Source organism: Populus trichocarpa, chromosome 4 (assembly GCF_000002775.5).
Source record: "Populus trichocarpa isolate Nisqually-1 chromosome 4, P.trichocarpa_v4.1, whole genome shotgun sequence".
NCBI classification, from domain to species: domain Eukaryota; kingdom Viridiplantae; phylum Streptophyta; class Magnoliopsida; order Malpighiales; family Salicaceae; genus Populus; species Populus trichocarpa.
The window spans coordinates 23,843,377-23,858,816 of NC_037288.2; the positions used below are offsets into that span (position 1 = coordinate 23,843,377).

Below are 15,440 nucleotides of genomic sequence, written 5' to 3' on the forward strand. Positions count from 1 at the left end.
CCAAAAACCGAACTCAGCCCGAAACTAAAAATCAACCCAAGCTCATATCTATTTTTTCACGAACTTTTAAGGTACAAAACACCTAATATGAATTTCCCTCATCAAATGAAATAATTTGACACAAAAATCTCTCAATAAGTTTCTTTTTCTACTGTCAGAATCAGGTAACTTTTGTCTCTCATCTCTCAACCAGGTACAAAATATAACAAAAATAAACGTTTGCACCAAAATACAATTGGAACAATTTCAAGAAACCAAAATTCTATAATTTACATGATTGTTTAAGTTGGAAGACTAAAGTGAATATTTTCAAAACTTATGATACATCACCCATGTTTGCCACGTTTTTCATTTCAGTCATCTCTTTTCCAATCTCACCCTTTTATAAGAATTTAAAATCAATTGCTTCTTAAATAGAACTTGATTGCCCAAAAACTCATTTATGACCTAAAAACCGAACTAAACCCAAAACTAAAAATCAACCCAAGCTCAAATCTGTTTTTTCACGAACTTTTAAGATACGAAACACCTAATATGAACTCTCCTCATCAAATGAAACAATTTGACACAAAAACCTCTCATTTTGGTGGCATAAATTAATGGCAATAATAAATTCTTTTTTCTACCGTCAAAATCTGACAACTTTTCTCTCTCATCTCTCAACCAGGTATAAAATATAACAAAAATAAATCTATGCACCAAAATAGAATTGGAACAATTTCAAAAAACTAAAATTCTATAATTTGCATGATTATTTAAGTTGGAAAACTAAAGTGAATATTTTCAAAACTTATTATACATCATCCATGTTTGCCACGTTTTTCATTTCAGTCACCCCTTTTCCAATCTCATCCTTTTATAAGAATTTAAAATCAATTGCTCCATAAATAGAACTTAATCGTCCAAAACCAAAAGTTGAGGACCAAACTAGAAAATTGTTTTTGCACAATGATAAATATACAACAAAAATCCCAAATCCCCCGCGCTTTAGAGTATTTTATATATATATATATATATATAAAGCAAGACACTTAGAGTTTTGCTTGCCTCCACACATAATCAAGGGATTGGTTACTTTTCCTGGAAAAATATGAAAAGAAAACAGTGTGCCTATAGCAAGCAATGATTACAATATTACACATCTTATTGTCCTGATTTTCATAGAACAATCATGTTTAGGGCAAAATTTGAGCACTTCCGAAGACAAACAAATCAGAATATAGTAACTTGCTAATCACTAAAATTTACAGAACCACGTCCAACAGTCTCAGATTTGGCTAAAACCATAATATCTGCTATCGAGCAATGGCTTATCCAGGTCAAATTCAGAATTCCATCTTCACGAGTAATCAATTGCTATGTTTAACAGGATGGATTCTCGGTTGATTCCAGCCCGGGACACTTATTCATCTCCAAACAGTCTCATTTGCATCAGTAAAGATTGCATTGTGCTGTTCTATGAGACACTGAACAATGTCAATAGCACCGAAGTCCGTTGGCATTGCATCATCCAGGGGAATGAGTGAGGATGCATCCATGTCTTCGCTTTCTTCTGTTTTCATATAAGAGAAGAAAGTAAGAAACCCATCAATTTAAGGCAGTTAGCGTTTTACTTTTCCCTATCCCTTGGATTAACTTTATCTGTCACGTATAAAAGCTGTGCTCCTCATCATATGTGTAGTGTAAGTATATTGTTTGAGATAAACTCTCACCTGAAAGCATGTCCCATGCACTGTAAGTAGGAGCTGGATCCATATTCTTCTTGGAAGGACTTCTTGACAAATTATTCCAATATGACCTGTAAGTTTCTGGCTTCCTTTCTTTCTGCCACATAATAACAGGGGCCATTTCTGTGGCAATGGCCCGGGCATCCATCTGTAGAAATTAAATAACAGTAGGCAATGCTTATCATATATTTGCGCCATATCCATCACTTTCACCTAATGGTAATCTAACCTCAACGGTAAGACCCACAATTGGAAGAGATGGGGTTAAGAGTTCAATTCCATAAAAAAATAAAGGACAATAAAATAAAATCCAACAATTGCGTTCACATAATTAAAGAGTTATTAAATGAAATGGACAGAAAATGAAAATGAAGGTCATGTTATCAGAGCCGGCCAGAGCATATCGGCAACTTGGGCAATGGCCCAAGGCCCTCACTTGACAAAAAGACCCCAAGAAATAAAAGGTATATTTGTCAATTATGCTTTATGAAATGAAAATTGCTCCCACTTAACAAACAGTCTCAAATACAAAATGAAAATTGCTCAAGGCTCCACTTGTCAGACATACATAAAAAATAAAATAAAAATATTTCTTAAATACTTTAAGAAACCCCATTTATAATTTTGCCCAAGACCTCTATTCATCTTAAGTCAGTCCTGCCATCATGGCCTAAGGCATTCTTCTCACAATAAACTCGAGGTGACTAGAGAAATAAAATGAAGGATACGGCCTAGGACATTCATTCAGATTTAACTTGAGAGATCAAAAGCTAGCAAAGAAATGCCTCATTGAGATCTATATACCAGTGGTTGTGAAAAATGTGATATTCAAAGTGTACTACATAGGCAAACAGCCATAACTTCTCATCAACATGAAAGGAATCTATCCACAATAAGAGAAATACAACATGTACATGAGGATGAGCATATGCACATACAAATGCACTTGTGCAATCCCATATTGAAACAAGAAAAGTTGCAACAAGCCATCAGGATGCTACATAAAAGAAAAGTTTAGCCTGCACACGTAAAATGCAGCAGCTTGCATGTATTTAACCTTAAAAGGTTCATAGACAATGTGTGTCATAATGAAGTGATAAATCCAAAATGTATGCTTCTGAAACTCAGAATGAAAAGAGGCGAGAAATCTAAGTAAAGGGACACACCAACAGAAACCATATGCAGTCTTCCATGAAGTGGACTGAATGAGAAAATGATGACAACTCTTTAATGAGAAGATGAACAGGATCAACAAGGGACACGTGCAAAAACTGCACTGTTCCTTACCTTGTTAAGAAGTGACTTCTGGCTAACACGGAGCAGTAGTGCAGTGATGAACTCCAGAGTCATGTAGTTTACAGCAGGAAGTTTCTTCAGGATGTTTTTCATTACATGGATGCTAGAACGGGCACCTTTGATCTCATCATAAAGTTCAAATGTGGTTAGGGGTTCAGGAAGGCTTGCAAGATAGCATTTGGCCAGAAATGCCACATCAATTGGATTTAGACCCTCTGGCAATGATGCATTGGAGTCTGAAACAAACACCAACCAGCATTAGAATACAAGACCACTGAGACTAAAAAGAACAGTAGTCAGCATCAAGCACATAACAATAGATACCTTGGTTGTACAAGGATACTAATTGCTGAATAACCTTTTTATCCCCTTCAGCTTTAAACAAGTCCACTGAGTTCAATCCTGAATCAAAATCATAGATTATTAATCCCTGCTCAAAAGGAATGAGCTTCACAATACCAAATGACTACTAATTTATCTAGTCTAATTTTTATATCAGTTACCTGATAATATGAGATAATCTGCACATTTGACCAATATATGTGGAACAAGCTTGCTGAATTCTTGTCGTTGAACAGTAACTTCAATTGGAACTCCAAATACTGAAGATAAATTTTTTATCAACAACCATCAAGTTACATGTAATTTAGAATTTTGTAATACTTTCAGGAAAATGAAAAGAAAAATAAGGAACAGAATAACAATCAAAAAGCAATATTTTCAAAGATTATGATAGTGTGAAACTCACCGTCAGTGCTTGCAACTCCCTGGGAATGGAAAAAAGAAGTAAGAACATCAAAGCATGTGACAGCAAGCAAAAACAAAAGAACGAAACTGGAAAAAACAGGAGAAAGCAGCCTCACAGTCCTGTACCTTTTGCCATCGTTCAATGTCAGTCAATATTGTCTTACTTTTCTGAGCAGTCTTTTTTGCCACCTGCAGGAGATTCAACATTTCAAAGGTGTTGATCATCAAACTTTACAAGGGATAAACCTATTTTTAGCTGTTAGGAATAAAAACTAGGGTAGTCGAGGATTGAATATTATGAAGTATCAATTATGAAGTATCAGTTTTGTCAACGATAAAATATTCCAATCCATGGGCAACCAAGTGAATGGGAAGCACAAAGTCTTGAAAGTTTACTATTACAATTCAGAGTAGTCTTTGCCAACATACACGGTATAATCCTGCCAACACAAGATAACCACCAATTTTGAGCCACAGAAAGTACCCAACATAATAGGCAAGTGTGAATACCTCTTCCACTTTTGTCTTCCCAACAGTAACCTTGTCCTTTGTCTCTGAGATTCCCTTCCTGAAGAACATACCAGTTGTAGCAGCAGCAGTTATAAGACGTTCCTGCATAGCATGCCTAGTCGATGGCTCCCTAAGAATTGCCCATCGAGTTTTGACTGCTGATCCAACCTTTTCTGCTACATCAGCAACATTACCTTTGGCATCCTTTGCAACCTCTCCGACAAATGTTCCAGCCGATTGTCCAGCTTCTTTAAGCTTCACCCCTTCATAAAAGCAACAAATAAATTCCTAATCAACGAAATTTAAAACAGAATATTACATCAAGCAGTTGAAATTTTAATAAACTCACCAGAGGTAGAAAAGAAACCAGTAGCCTTCTCCTGCCACTGAGGCGAGACAGCTGAAGGCATCTCTCCAATCACAGTACCTAGTAGCAAATTCCAAAAGAATTATTTAAAATTGAATCTTGTTGAAGCAAAACCATCAAAGAAGTATATACCTTTATATAGCTTAAAGCCTTGACAAATTTCAAGCAGACAAAAAAGAAAAGAAATATATAAACAAACAGACAGACAGCTTGATTCCAATCAGCATCTCCCTCAAATAAATAGAATCCGTCTAAAAACACAAACTTTTCAGTAATTAAAACCAATCAGTGAATCAATCAGCTATCAAAAAGTTACAAACTTTTATCTCTGATTTAGCTTAACAGTTCACTAAAATCATCATCAGATCACATGCCTTTTAATCTAAGCTAAAAAGTTCCAAATCCCACCTTCCCTCCAATTTTTGCACCAGCCAAACAAGAACACAAAAAGAAGAAACAAACAAACAAGCTATCAAATCCACGACAGTACTAGCATAAAGAACATAAATTTATCAAAATTTCGCCTTAAAAAAACAAAACCAAACAAGAATCCATCATCAGATAATAAAATTTAACAAAATAAAAACCAGAAATTGAATAGAGAGAGAATATTTGTACCTGTTTATAGTTTCTGAGGGCACAAAGTCAAGGGAAAGTAGCACAAAACAGAATCAAAGAGAGAGATTTAGCTTTTTGATAGTTAAATGGAAGTAATCGTGAGACAAGTTGAAAAGTTTAAAACTTTGAAATTGAAATTGACAGTCAGTGGATTAAACTATTTGTTTTTTGGAAAAAATAATAATATTTTTGGTGTAAGAGAGAGAGAAGTGGTTTGCGTTTGGTTGTGTTTGTTTATTTTTTATGGGAGACTGACGCGGTTGCGGGGGGCTATTAGGGACATGCTTGACATTGCGGCATGGTATAATTTGTTTTTTAAAAGTTTTAATTTTTTTTAGTTTTAGATTTTTTTTTATATATATTTTTTAATATTAATATTAAAAATTAAAAATAAAAATTATTATTTTAATATATTTTCAAATAAAAACTACTTTAAAAAAACAATTTTTATTTACATTTCCAAACAGCCTTTAATTAAAATGAAAAATGGGTTGCTGCCATGTGGATAATTCTTGTTTGGTTTTACCTTCTTCTGTTATAACCGTTATAACGACTCTTGTACCAAATAATGACCTTTTTTTTTTCTCAAATAACACGGTAATTGTTTTTGTTGCAAACTAGCATATTTTAAAATTTAAAGGTTTGTTTCAGAGCATGAAACCATATTTTTTTTTAAATTGAAATTATTTTTTTTAAATGAATTTTTTTTCTAATCTTCTTGATGTGCTAATAGTAATAAATTTTTTTTTTATAAAATTATTATTTTAATATATTTTTAAATAAATAATACTTTAAAAAATAATATCTATCATACTCTTAAAAAATACTAAATCTCAATATCTATAACGTTTTAAACTATGATTTTAATAACAAAAATGTTAAAATAGTAATTTTTTATTCAAACTATAGTTTCAACAATGACATTTCCGCGTAGATGAACCATTAATTAATAGCACATAACTATGAATCATGCAACCATTTATAAGAAAAGTTAAATAGTATGGCATTTGTCTTGTAGCTTAATTATTGTTTATCATTTCATATTTTGATTATAATAGTGAAATTTTTAAAAATTTTAATTTCATCCTTAAATTTTTTTTTATTTTTTTTTGCATAATTAAGCAGTTTTAAGCACAAATTAAAACCCAATTGCATTTTTTTGTGAGGGTTGAATTGAAAAACAAGGGACTGAAGTGACAAAAGTTGGTAAAATTGGTGGCAATTATGCAATTTCTTTAAAAATTTCATTTTCATTCCCCACTTTTTGAACAATTAGGTATCTGATCCCTATAATTATTTAAAAAAATATTTTGGTACCAAAATTATTTTTTTTTTAGTCATTTTTAAGTAAAAGAGAGGGGGGTTGTCAGATTCTGACTAACAGAGAGAAAATTGTCATTTGAAAAGATTTAGGCAACCAAAACTTATGATTTTCATGTCAAAAGGTTTCAAATATTGAGGGGAGTTAAGATTATGTGTTTTCCCCCCTTGAAAACACATAGAATTAATATTTAAGATATGGAAGATTTTTGATTTCATGTTGATCTTGGGTTTTGAGCCTGTATTTTGCATTTTTGAAGGTTATGGTTTGGTTTAACAAGATTCCAAAGATGTTTCCTAGATATTTTGGGCCAAAACAGGTTAAAATAAGCTTTTTGGATGGAAAAAAAAACTATGGACCCCATTTTTCTGACTACCATAGTAATTGGATTTTGGGATTTCAGATGATGCATTGTCTTTTTTTTTTTAAAAAAAAAAGCTTGTCCGTCCCTTTAACTTAAAAAAATTACAAGCCCATGCGCAGGCCCTTTCTATGATGAGCTTGACCTCAATTTTTTTCCTTTTTTTTTTAAAAAATTAATGCTTGTTTTTATATGTATTTTTTAAAAAATAAAAAATTAATATTTTAATTAATACCCCTTATCTATATTTTTTTTGCTTATTTAGTTTTTTTAATTAGCAATTATTTCTTAATTATATTGGATGTGTTTAATTTGTTAAGAAGTTAGTATGAATTATTTATAATTTTTTAATGTATTTTATTTAGATTAAGTATTTTGTTTTTATAATTGTTTGAACATGTGCAATCTTGCACATTATTTTTTTAAATTTTTTTTAAATAAAATTTATATATGTGTCGATTTATATTATAAATTAATTTTCATAAATAAATTTATTAAACACAACCAAGTAAATAACCCGTGTTGCAATATTAAATGTCTTAATTTATCTCTCAATTTTTCCACTTACATTTTTATTTATCATTAATGACTTTTTTTCATTTATTTATACAATAGTTCATGATTTATTTAATTGAAAGCGTGCATAATGTTTTTGATTTACATTTATGAGTTTCTTAATATAAAAAACACGTTGAAAAATTCTACATGTTTAATTATTTTAATCATGTATTGGAGTTTTTAATTTAGTCCTTATTCTTATAATTTTTTTTATTTTTTTCCCTTAAATCTTTTATAAAAATTTAATTTTTTTTAATTTCACCATTCAATCTAAGTTGATAGCGTCTTGTTTTTTTTTTCTTTTCATTTTTGTCCTCATTCTTTTGGTTTTTGTTTTTGTTTTTGTTTTGTTAATGTTTTTGTTTTTTTCAGTTTAAATATCAAAATGAAAAATTATTATTGCCCTTTAATTTATTCTTTATTTCAATTTTAACTTTCATTCTTTTAATTGCTATTTTTTATTTTATATTTTTTATTTGTAATTTTTTTTTTCAATTCCATACTTCAACATTTCATTTTATATGGATTGGGTTTCATGATTATGTTATTTATGGTGCTTCTCTGATGATCCAGGTCAAAAATTAACATCCTTTTTGTCTTATTTTCTTTTACAATATTGTCGTTTGATTTTTTTTTAAATAGTTTTGTGGTTTTTTTTAGTTTATTTTTGTATCGAATTATCTCAACATTATATCCTAGAATACAAGTTTGTCATGTGAATCCGGACTAGCTCGCCCCTTAATGTCTAGATTATATGTCTACCGTGCTAGCTCGGGTTGGCATAGCCTCATTTTTTTTTTATAGTTTTGATTTTTTTTAATTTAGAAAATTTTTATATTTTTTAAAATAATTATTTAAGTTTGTATTTCACTTTTTTGTGATTTTTTTTGCGTATTTAATTTTTTAAATAGTGATTATTTTTTAATTATATTGGATATGTTTAAATTTTAAAGAGATTAGGATGATTCATTTGTAATTTTTATATAATTTATTTATATTAAATTTATTTATAGAAATAAAAAATATTTACTTCTTAAAATATTTTTAATATATACAACCTTGCATAGTTGCTTTTTCTTTTCCTTTTATTTTATTCAATAAATCTTTTATGTTTGTTGATTTCTATTTCAAATTGATTTTAATAAAAAAATCATTAAACACAGTCAAGTAAATAATCCATATTGTGATTTTACATTTGTTTCTCTGTTTTTTTTAAATTTATTTTTGTTTAAGAAATAAATTACACAGCCAAAATTGGTTTGTTGAGTTTTTTTTGTTGAACTTAACTTTTTTTTTTTTATCTATTTTTTCTTATATTGTAGAAAAAAATAGTTTCACATTAAATTTTATACAATATAGATAAGGTTGTTTACCTTATATTTCAACATACCATTTGAAAAAAAATAGTAATAAAATTTTAAAATGAAGTTGTTAAATAATTATTTTATTGGACAAAATTACACATTGTTTGTGTTATATTATATTGATCCAAGCAGCTATTGTTCTTTCTGTTTCTAGAGATAATTGACTTTTTTTGTTTGTTCTTAGAATTATATATTATTCTTGTTGGTAGATGGATTAAATCACTTAATCAATAATCTACTGAGGGTGGCGGCTGCAGCTGAGGTATTTGGACTGCCTAACAATTTAGAAGAGTCAGCTAACAGCCTAAAGAGAAAGTGAGAGGAAAAGCTCAAGCAATGATTCATTTGCTTCTTTATCATCAATGATGTTTTGCTTTCGTTATCTTCTCTATTATTTATGAGAGTAAATTATAAATCAGTCCCCTAGTTTTACAAAATAATTTCTCTAAATTAAAAAAATTAATTAATTAGTCCCTTTTTTCTTTTCATACCCCTTTTCAATTTATATTTTTTAAGAAATAGAAATGGTAAGAAAAAGAAGAAGATAGATATTATAGAGAGAGAAAACATTTTTTGGAATAAAATTAAGCATGGTGAACACTAATCAAGGGGGGGGGGTAATTAATTAGTTTTTTTGATAAAATTGAATATTTAATTTGCTTTGTAGAATTAGAGAAACTAATTTATAATTCTCTCTTGTTTATGAAAAACAAAAGCTCGCTTGGATTGACCCTTTTAAGAAATATATAACATTTGATGAACTTTTATATTCACGGTCTAGAATGAAAGATGCTTAATTTTTTATTTTTAATTTTTTTTCAATTTTTTTTAGGTTTTTTTTTTAATTATTATTACCACTATAAATTTGATTTCGGGTGCATAATAGTTTTCATTTGAAAATACATTAAAATAATTCTTATTTTATTTTTAATACTAATACATTACAATTATTAAAAAACAAAAAACAAATATCAATATACTATTTTTCAAACCAATAACACTTTTAAAACATTCTCCGCACACAGTGTCAGACTCCCTCGGAAAGCAGAAGCCTTTTCCTCATTTCCATTTCTGCAAACCAAGTGGACTAGAGGATCACACATTCTAGCATATATATGTTTCCATTTCTTGAGAAAAACTACAGGCCAAGGCACAAATAATATTGTGGAGTTGAAGTCAAGCAGGTTCCATTTTACTCTTGTCATCAAATTCCTCTACAATTCTCTTCCAAAACCAATGCTCCCTCCACACTCTATCCATTACCTCGATCGGGACTTTTTTAGTCTCAGGCAGCAACAAATACACAAAGGCAGTCATCACTGCCACCCATCCACCAAAAAAGAAGAAAATCCCTGACTTGAAATGGCAAAGCATAGCCAGAAATGTCTGTGCAACAATGAAAGTGAAGACGAAATTCACCGCCACCACAATGCTTTGCCCTACCGATCGAATTTCCAAAGGAAAAATCTCACTTGGAACTAGCCATCCCAATGGACCCCATGACCAAGCAAAGCCAGATACATATATGGATATCATAGTCAGAACAAAATAAGCGTACCCTTTGTTTATGCTGCCATGATCACCTAGTTGAGCTGCCATGATACTTCCAATCATAATCTGTGACACAAACATTTGTACACCGCCGCATATGAGCATTACTCTTCTGCCAAGTTTGTCCACTACGAGCATCGATAGGAACGTTGAAGCAGTGCCGACGACCCCAGCTATCAGCGCAGACATGATGAGCGACACACTCTCGCTTAGACCTATAGTTCGGAAGAGGATTGGAGCGTAGAATGAAATGACATTGATGCCTGTTACTTGTTGGAAAAATGGTATTGCTATTGCCATGACTAGTTGTGGTCTATATTTTTTTTGTATGATTTTCTTGATTGGATGTTCAATGGATTTTGAAACCAAGCTTGCTTTGATAAGATCATTAAATTCTGCTTCGACATCGGTTGTGCCACGGATGCGTTGTAGCATGGTTTTGGCCTTTTGTTCGTCGTTGAAGCGTTGAATTAGGCTGTTGGGTGTCTCTGGTAGGAAAAGTGAACCTATTGTTAGGAATGTGGCAGGGATTGCCCCCATTGCTAGGGAGATTCGCCAACCCCAACCACCTTCAATCTTCTCAGTGCCAAAGTTGATGAAGTTAGCCGAGAGCACCCCAATAGCGATGCAGAGTTGGAAGCCATTGTTGATTGCCCCTCTATATCTTGGAGGTGCCATTTCAGAGAGGTACAAGGGAACCGCCTACAGAAAAATAACAGGACAACAACATGCCATTTCAGAGAGATGGAGTATCCATTCCTTACCACATGAAAATTAGGAGACACAACAGTCAAGTGATCAAATATGGCAATCTAGGTGCGCTAAAAGATTCAAGGTACACTACCTGGTTTGCAAAACCAACTCCAACTCCAAGAAGGACACGGCCAAATATTAGCATGTACAGATTAGTCGCTGCCCCATTGAGGGCAGAACCAGAAAGAAATGCAGCACCTCCTGCAAGGATTGATGGTTTGCGACCGAAGTATCGAGTGATTGACGAGGCAAAGAAGGAAGCGACAAGGCCAGCAACATAGAGTGATGATGTAAAGGAGGTCAAAAGCTGGCTATCGAATTTGCAGTAGTTGCTAATCTTGGTATCTTCCTTCATTCTAGTGTACACTTCTGGGAAGAATTTCTTGAGAAAAGGTTCCATGGATGTCACTCCACCTATAAATTTAATTGCTTAAGTTAATAATCAAATTGATCTCTTTTATAGCAATAATTACATGACAGCAAAAACGTTGACAATAGCAGTAGCAGTAGTGATAAAATTTAGCTCAATCAAGGAAATTAATCTCTCTCTCTTTTTTTTTATGATTTATGGAGTTTAATATTCCTACCCTCCTTGCAAGTGAGGGAATACAAGTTCAAGTTCAAATTCAAAAAACTAAAGAGAAAGAAAGAAGGTTAGAGCAACAGACCTGAAATTCCAATGTCATAACCAAAAATAAGTCCTCCCATGGAAGCTACCATACAAGACAGGATAACAAACGAAGTAATCCTACCATTATACTGCCCATCTTCACTTGCTACAGCAAATCCTACAGCCATGGCTTAATCCTCCACAAGTTCAAAGAGAGGAAGAGATATTCCAAGTTGTGGATAGTATATAGGGAATAAAAAGAGCAGCCTTCCTTGACTGATAGAGATCACCACCAACATCATCAGTGTAGGATAGTCAAAGTAAGAGTTTTTTACGATGTTGTTATCTGAAATAGACTTGATAGGAGCATGTGAGGTTGGATACTTGGATGTTGAGGTTACAGATCTGGAGTCTAGCAATGTATATATACATGCTTTACTTTTCATGGTCATCGCATAAAATCCAAGCAGAAATTGGAGACTAGCTAGTAATATCATTTGTGTTACAAATTCACAGCACACTTAGGGATTTAATTCAGATTTGATTGAACTTATTTAGACTAGTTATATGTGGCACATTGTGTAGCGAAATAAGTTTAGTTTATAGTACCTAGAAACGAGCAGAAGAGCAAAATTTGCAGGAAAGATCCTGTTCAGGATTGATATTGCAGAGAAAAAAAGGCCTGAAATTCTAATGTCATAGCTGAAAATGACTCCTCCCATGGCAGCCATCATACAAGACAAAAGAACAAACCATGTCATCTTGCCGTTGTATAGCCCCCTTGTTATGCTCAATCCTACTGCCATGAGTCCAAGTTCACACACAAATCAGTCTGTGAGAGAGTGAGAGAGCAATGGAGGACACGAGTTTTTTTCGGGTATCCAAGTCTTTTTTTATTTTATTTTTTTACAATAAATAAAAATATGTTTTTTTAATTCGTGAATAAAATTTAAAACTGTTACCCAATAATTTTTTTAACTTTTTATAAACTTTTAAAAGTAATTTTTTTTTATTTCGGATTAAAAAATATTATGCAGTGTAGTCTTTTTAGAAAATTTTGATTTTTTTATGTAAAAAACATATTTCAAAAAACGGTATGGCTATTGCCATTACTAGCTGAGGCCTATACTTTCTTCTGATGATATTCTTAAGTGGGTGCTCATTGGTTTTTGAGGTTGAGTTAGCTTGGATGAGATCGTTAAGCTCTGCTTCCACATCTTCAGTGCCTCTGACCCGTTGTAGCATCAGCTTAGCCCTTTCTGTGTCATCAGTGCGCTGAATGAGGCTGTGTGCTGTTTCTGGGAGGAAAAGTGCACCTAGAGAAAGAATTGCAGCCGGGACTGCTGCCATGGATAGGGAGATTCGCCAGCCCCAGCCCCCTCTGATCCTTTCAGTTCCATAATTTATAAGGTTAGCAGAGAGTACGCCGATGCCAACACTGAATTGGAAACCATTGTTGATTGCTCCTCTGTATCTTGGTGGAGCCATTTCAGACAGATAGAGAGGGACTGACTGTAAAATAGATTTAATATCATAATTTTATCAAAAGACTCTAGAGACTCAGAATTTGAAAAGGATTCAAGTAGATTACCTGGTTAGCAAAACCAACACCAACTCCAAGCAAGACACGGCCGAATATTAGCATGTACACATTAATTGCTGCACCACCAAGGGCGGCACCTGCAAGGAAGGCAGCACCACCTAAAAGAATCGATGGCTTGCGCCCAAACGCTTGGGTGACCGATGATGCAAAGAAAGAAGCAGCAAGGCCAGCAACATACAGGAGGATGTGAAGGAGGTTAATAATTGACTATCAAATTTGCAGTAATTGCTAATGTCTGTGTCTTCTGTCATCTTTCTATACACTTCAGGGAAGAATTTCTCCAGAAATGGTTTCATTGAAGTCACTCCACCTTCACATGAACTTACATTACTCAATCTTCCTACTTATTTTCTTTAGTTTCACGATCACTATCATGATCTACATGAGAAATTGGCAAGAAAGTGTCTACAAAAAAGCATAATCTAGCAAATTTATAGTTTAGTACAGCAAACAGAAGAGGAAAACATGCAGGCAATTGGCAATGAAGAAATCATTTCAAAAGACTTGATAGGAGAGCGTGACAGACCTGAAATTCCAATGTCATAGCCGAAAATGACTCCTCCCATGGAAGCCATCATACAAGACAAAACAACGAACCAAGTCATCCTTCCCATTATACTGCCCCCCTTCACCTGCTATGGCTAACCCTGCTGCCATGACTTAATCGTTCCAAGTTTACACACAAATGTCTTTAAGAGAGAAGACAAGAAGGAGGAGAGGTTGCAGATAGCCTTCCTTTGAGTTGTAGATATCAGCACCATGAACATTGAAAGTAAATGCAATATCATTCACAATCTGGATTTTTGTGGGACAAAATTCTGCGGTCTTCCTTGACTTAGAAATATTTTATGGTTTCCCTCTCAAAGAAGTAACTATTGCAGGACCAGCTAACTTCATCAGTTGGCATGGTGTCTATATATGAAATGCTAAAAAAACTGTTCAAACTTTGAAGATATTGCACAAATAAGAAAGGATGGTGGCAGTCCTCAATTATTGGAGCAGGAGAATATCTTTGACGATGAATGGGTTAAAAGGAAGTTTTTGCTCCTTCAGTATTGAGGTTGGGGCAAATTGAGGCTTCAACTATCAATCTAATCAATTATGTCCTTGAAATCAAAATTTATTGTAAAAAATTATAGTTTGATATGCTTAGCTGAAATTTCACATATTATAATAAAAACTCAATATATTCCAAAATAATTTCAAGATTAGGAAGTGTTTGTTTTATTTTGTTAAACATTAAATATTCATAAAATTGGAAAAACAAATCAAGACTTATTAAGATCAAGATCAAGTCGATTGCATGGAGTGACCATTATTGTTATTTCTACTCTATTTATTTTTGTATTGATTAATTTAGCCCTTTTTAACGTGCTTGTATCTTATAATTTAAATTATATAATATTAGATACCAAAATAGCCTTTAAATTCAAAATTTAACAGGTAATTGAAAAGTGGTGAGGATTATATATTCTTTTCATATAGCTCCCTAAAAATACTTCAAATAATTTGGTATTATCAAGAAAAATAAAACTGACAGATCAATAAAAATAATTAAATAAAATAAATCGAGTATCACAATCCAAACTGATTTCATGACCCAGTTCAAAACTCAAGTAATGAGTTAAGCAATTTCAATAAAAATGAATTAATTAAAATAATATTATTAAAAAATAAAATAAAATAAAACTAAACTTGATGAATCAGATAACAAATTAGTTAAATTTGACCGGATCACATCTAAACCCTGTAAAGTCAAGTTTAATAATCATACTCATGCGATATAACATGGGGTTAATGGAGAGGAGTGATAACTACTGGCAAGTGGAATAATTAAATACGCTTAGCTCAGAGAGCTCGTTTGGTAATGCAGCTGTTGCTGTGTTTTTAAAAAATTTTAAAATTTTTTTTATTAAAATTTAATATGATTTTTATGTTTTGAATTGTTTTAAATTTCAAATTTTTTATTTTTTTTTATTAAAATTTAATATGACACGCAGCTAAAAAATTTGAAATTTTTTTTTATTAAAATTTAATATGATTTGTATGTTTTG

The 15,440-nt window shown here is 32.1% G+C and overlaps 2 protein-coding genes and 1 pseudogene across 2 annotated transcripts; all 3 read right to left on the reverse strand.

Annotated features, from left to right (window-relative positions):
- Nucleotides 1-1,123: 1,123 nt before the first annotated feature.
- On the reverse strand, nucleotides 1,124-5,511 carry LOC18098405 (uncharacterized Rho GTPase-activating protein At5g61530). The gene is made up of 10 exons (XM_006385065.3): nucleotides 5,266-5,511; nucleotides 4,630-4,707; nucleotides 4,281-4,543; nucleotides 3,897-3,959; nucleotides 3,772-3,790; nucleotides 3,527-3,625; nucleotides 3,348-3,425; nucleotides 3,015-3,259; nucleotides 1,713-1,875; nucleotides 1,124-1,552 (listed from the first exon to the last, which is right to left on the reverse strand). Exons 2-10 carry the CDS (start codon nucleotides 4,688-4,690, stop codon nucleotides 1,407-1,409), a joined length of 1,137 nt encoding a protein of 378 aa, XP_006385127.1. The 5' UTR covers nucleotides 4,691-4,707; nucleotides 5,266-5,511; the 3' UTR covers nucleotides 1,124-1,406.
- A 4,258-nt stretch (nucleotides 5,512-9,769) lies between these two features.
- LOC18098406 (hexose carrier protein HEX6) lies at nucleotides 9,770-12,114 on the reverse strand. The gene is made up of 3 exons (XM_006385067.3): nucleotides 11,842-12,114; nucleotides 11,265-11,587; nucleotides 9,770-11,122 (listed from the first exon to the last, which is right to left on the reverse strand). The coding sequence occupies exons 1-3, from the start codon at nucleotides 11,969-11,971 to the stop codon at nucleotides 10,046-10,048; spliced, it is 1,530 nt and encodes a 509-aa protein (XP_006385129.2). The 5' UTR covers nucleotides 11,972-12,114; the 3' UTR covers nucleotides 9,770-10,045.
- A 132-nt stretch (nucleotides 12,115-12,246) lies between these two features.
- On the reverse strand, nucleotides 12,247-15,232 carry LOC18098408 (hexose carrier protein HEX6-like; annotated as a pseudogene).
- Between the last annotated feature and the right edge of the window lie 208 nt (nucleotides 15,233-15,440).

Excerpts from the sequence above, each read along its gene's own strand:
- LOC18098406 (XM_006385067.3), bottom strand. The coding sequence starts at position 11,971 with ATGGCTGTAGGATTTGCTGTAGCAAGTGAAGATGGGCAGTATAATGGT. Across the intron at positions 11,588-11,841 it reads TTATGACATTGGAATTTCAG|GTGGAGTGACATCCATGGAA; the intron begins GTCTGTTGCTCT and ends TTAAATTTATAG. Across the intron at positions 11,123-11,264 it reads GAGTTGGTTTTGCAAACCAG|GCGGTTCCCTTGTACCTCTC; the intron begins GTAGTGTACCTT and ends ATTTTTCTGTAG.
- LOC18098405 (XM_006385065.3), bottom strand. The coding sequence starts at position 4,690 with ATGCCTTCAGCTGTCTCGCCTCAGTGGCAGGAGAAGGCTACTGGTTTC. Across the intron at positions 3,426-3,526 it reads AGATTATCTCATATTATCAG|GATTGAACTCAGTGGACTTG; the intron begins GTAACTGATATA and ends ATTTTGATTCAG. Across the intron at positions 3,260-3,347 it reads AGTATCCTTGTACAACCAAG|ACTCCAATGCATCATTGCCA; the intron begins GTATCTATTGTT and ends TGTTTGTTTCAG.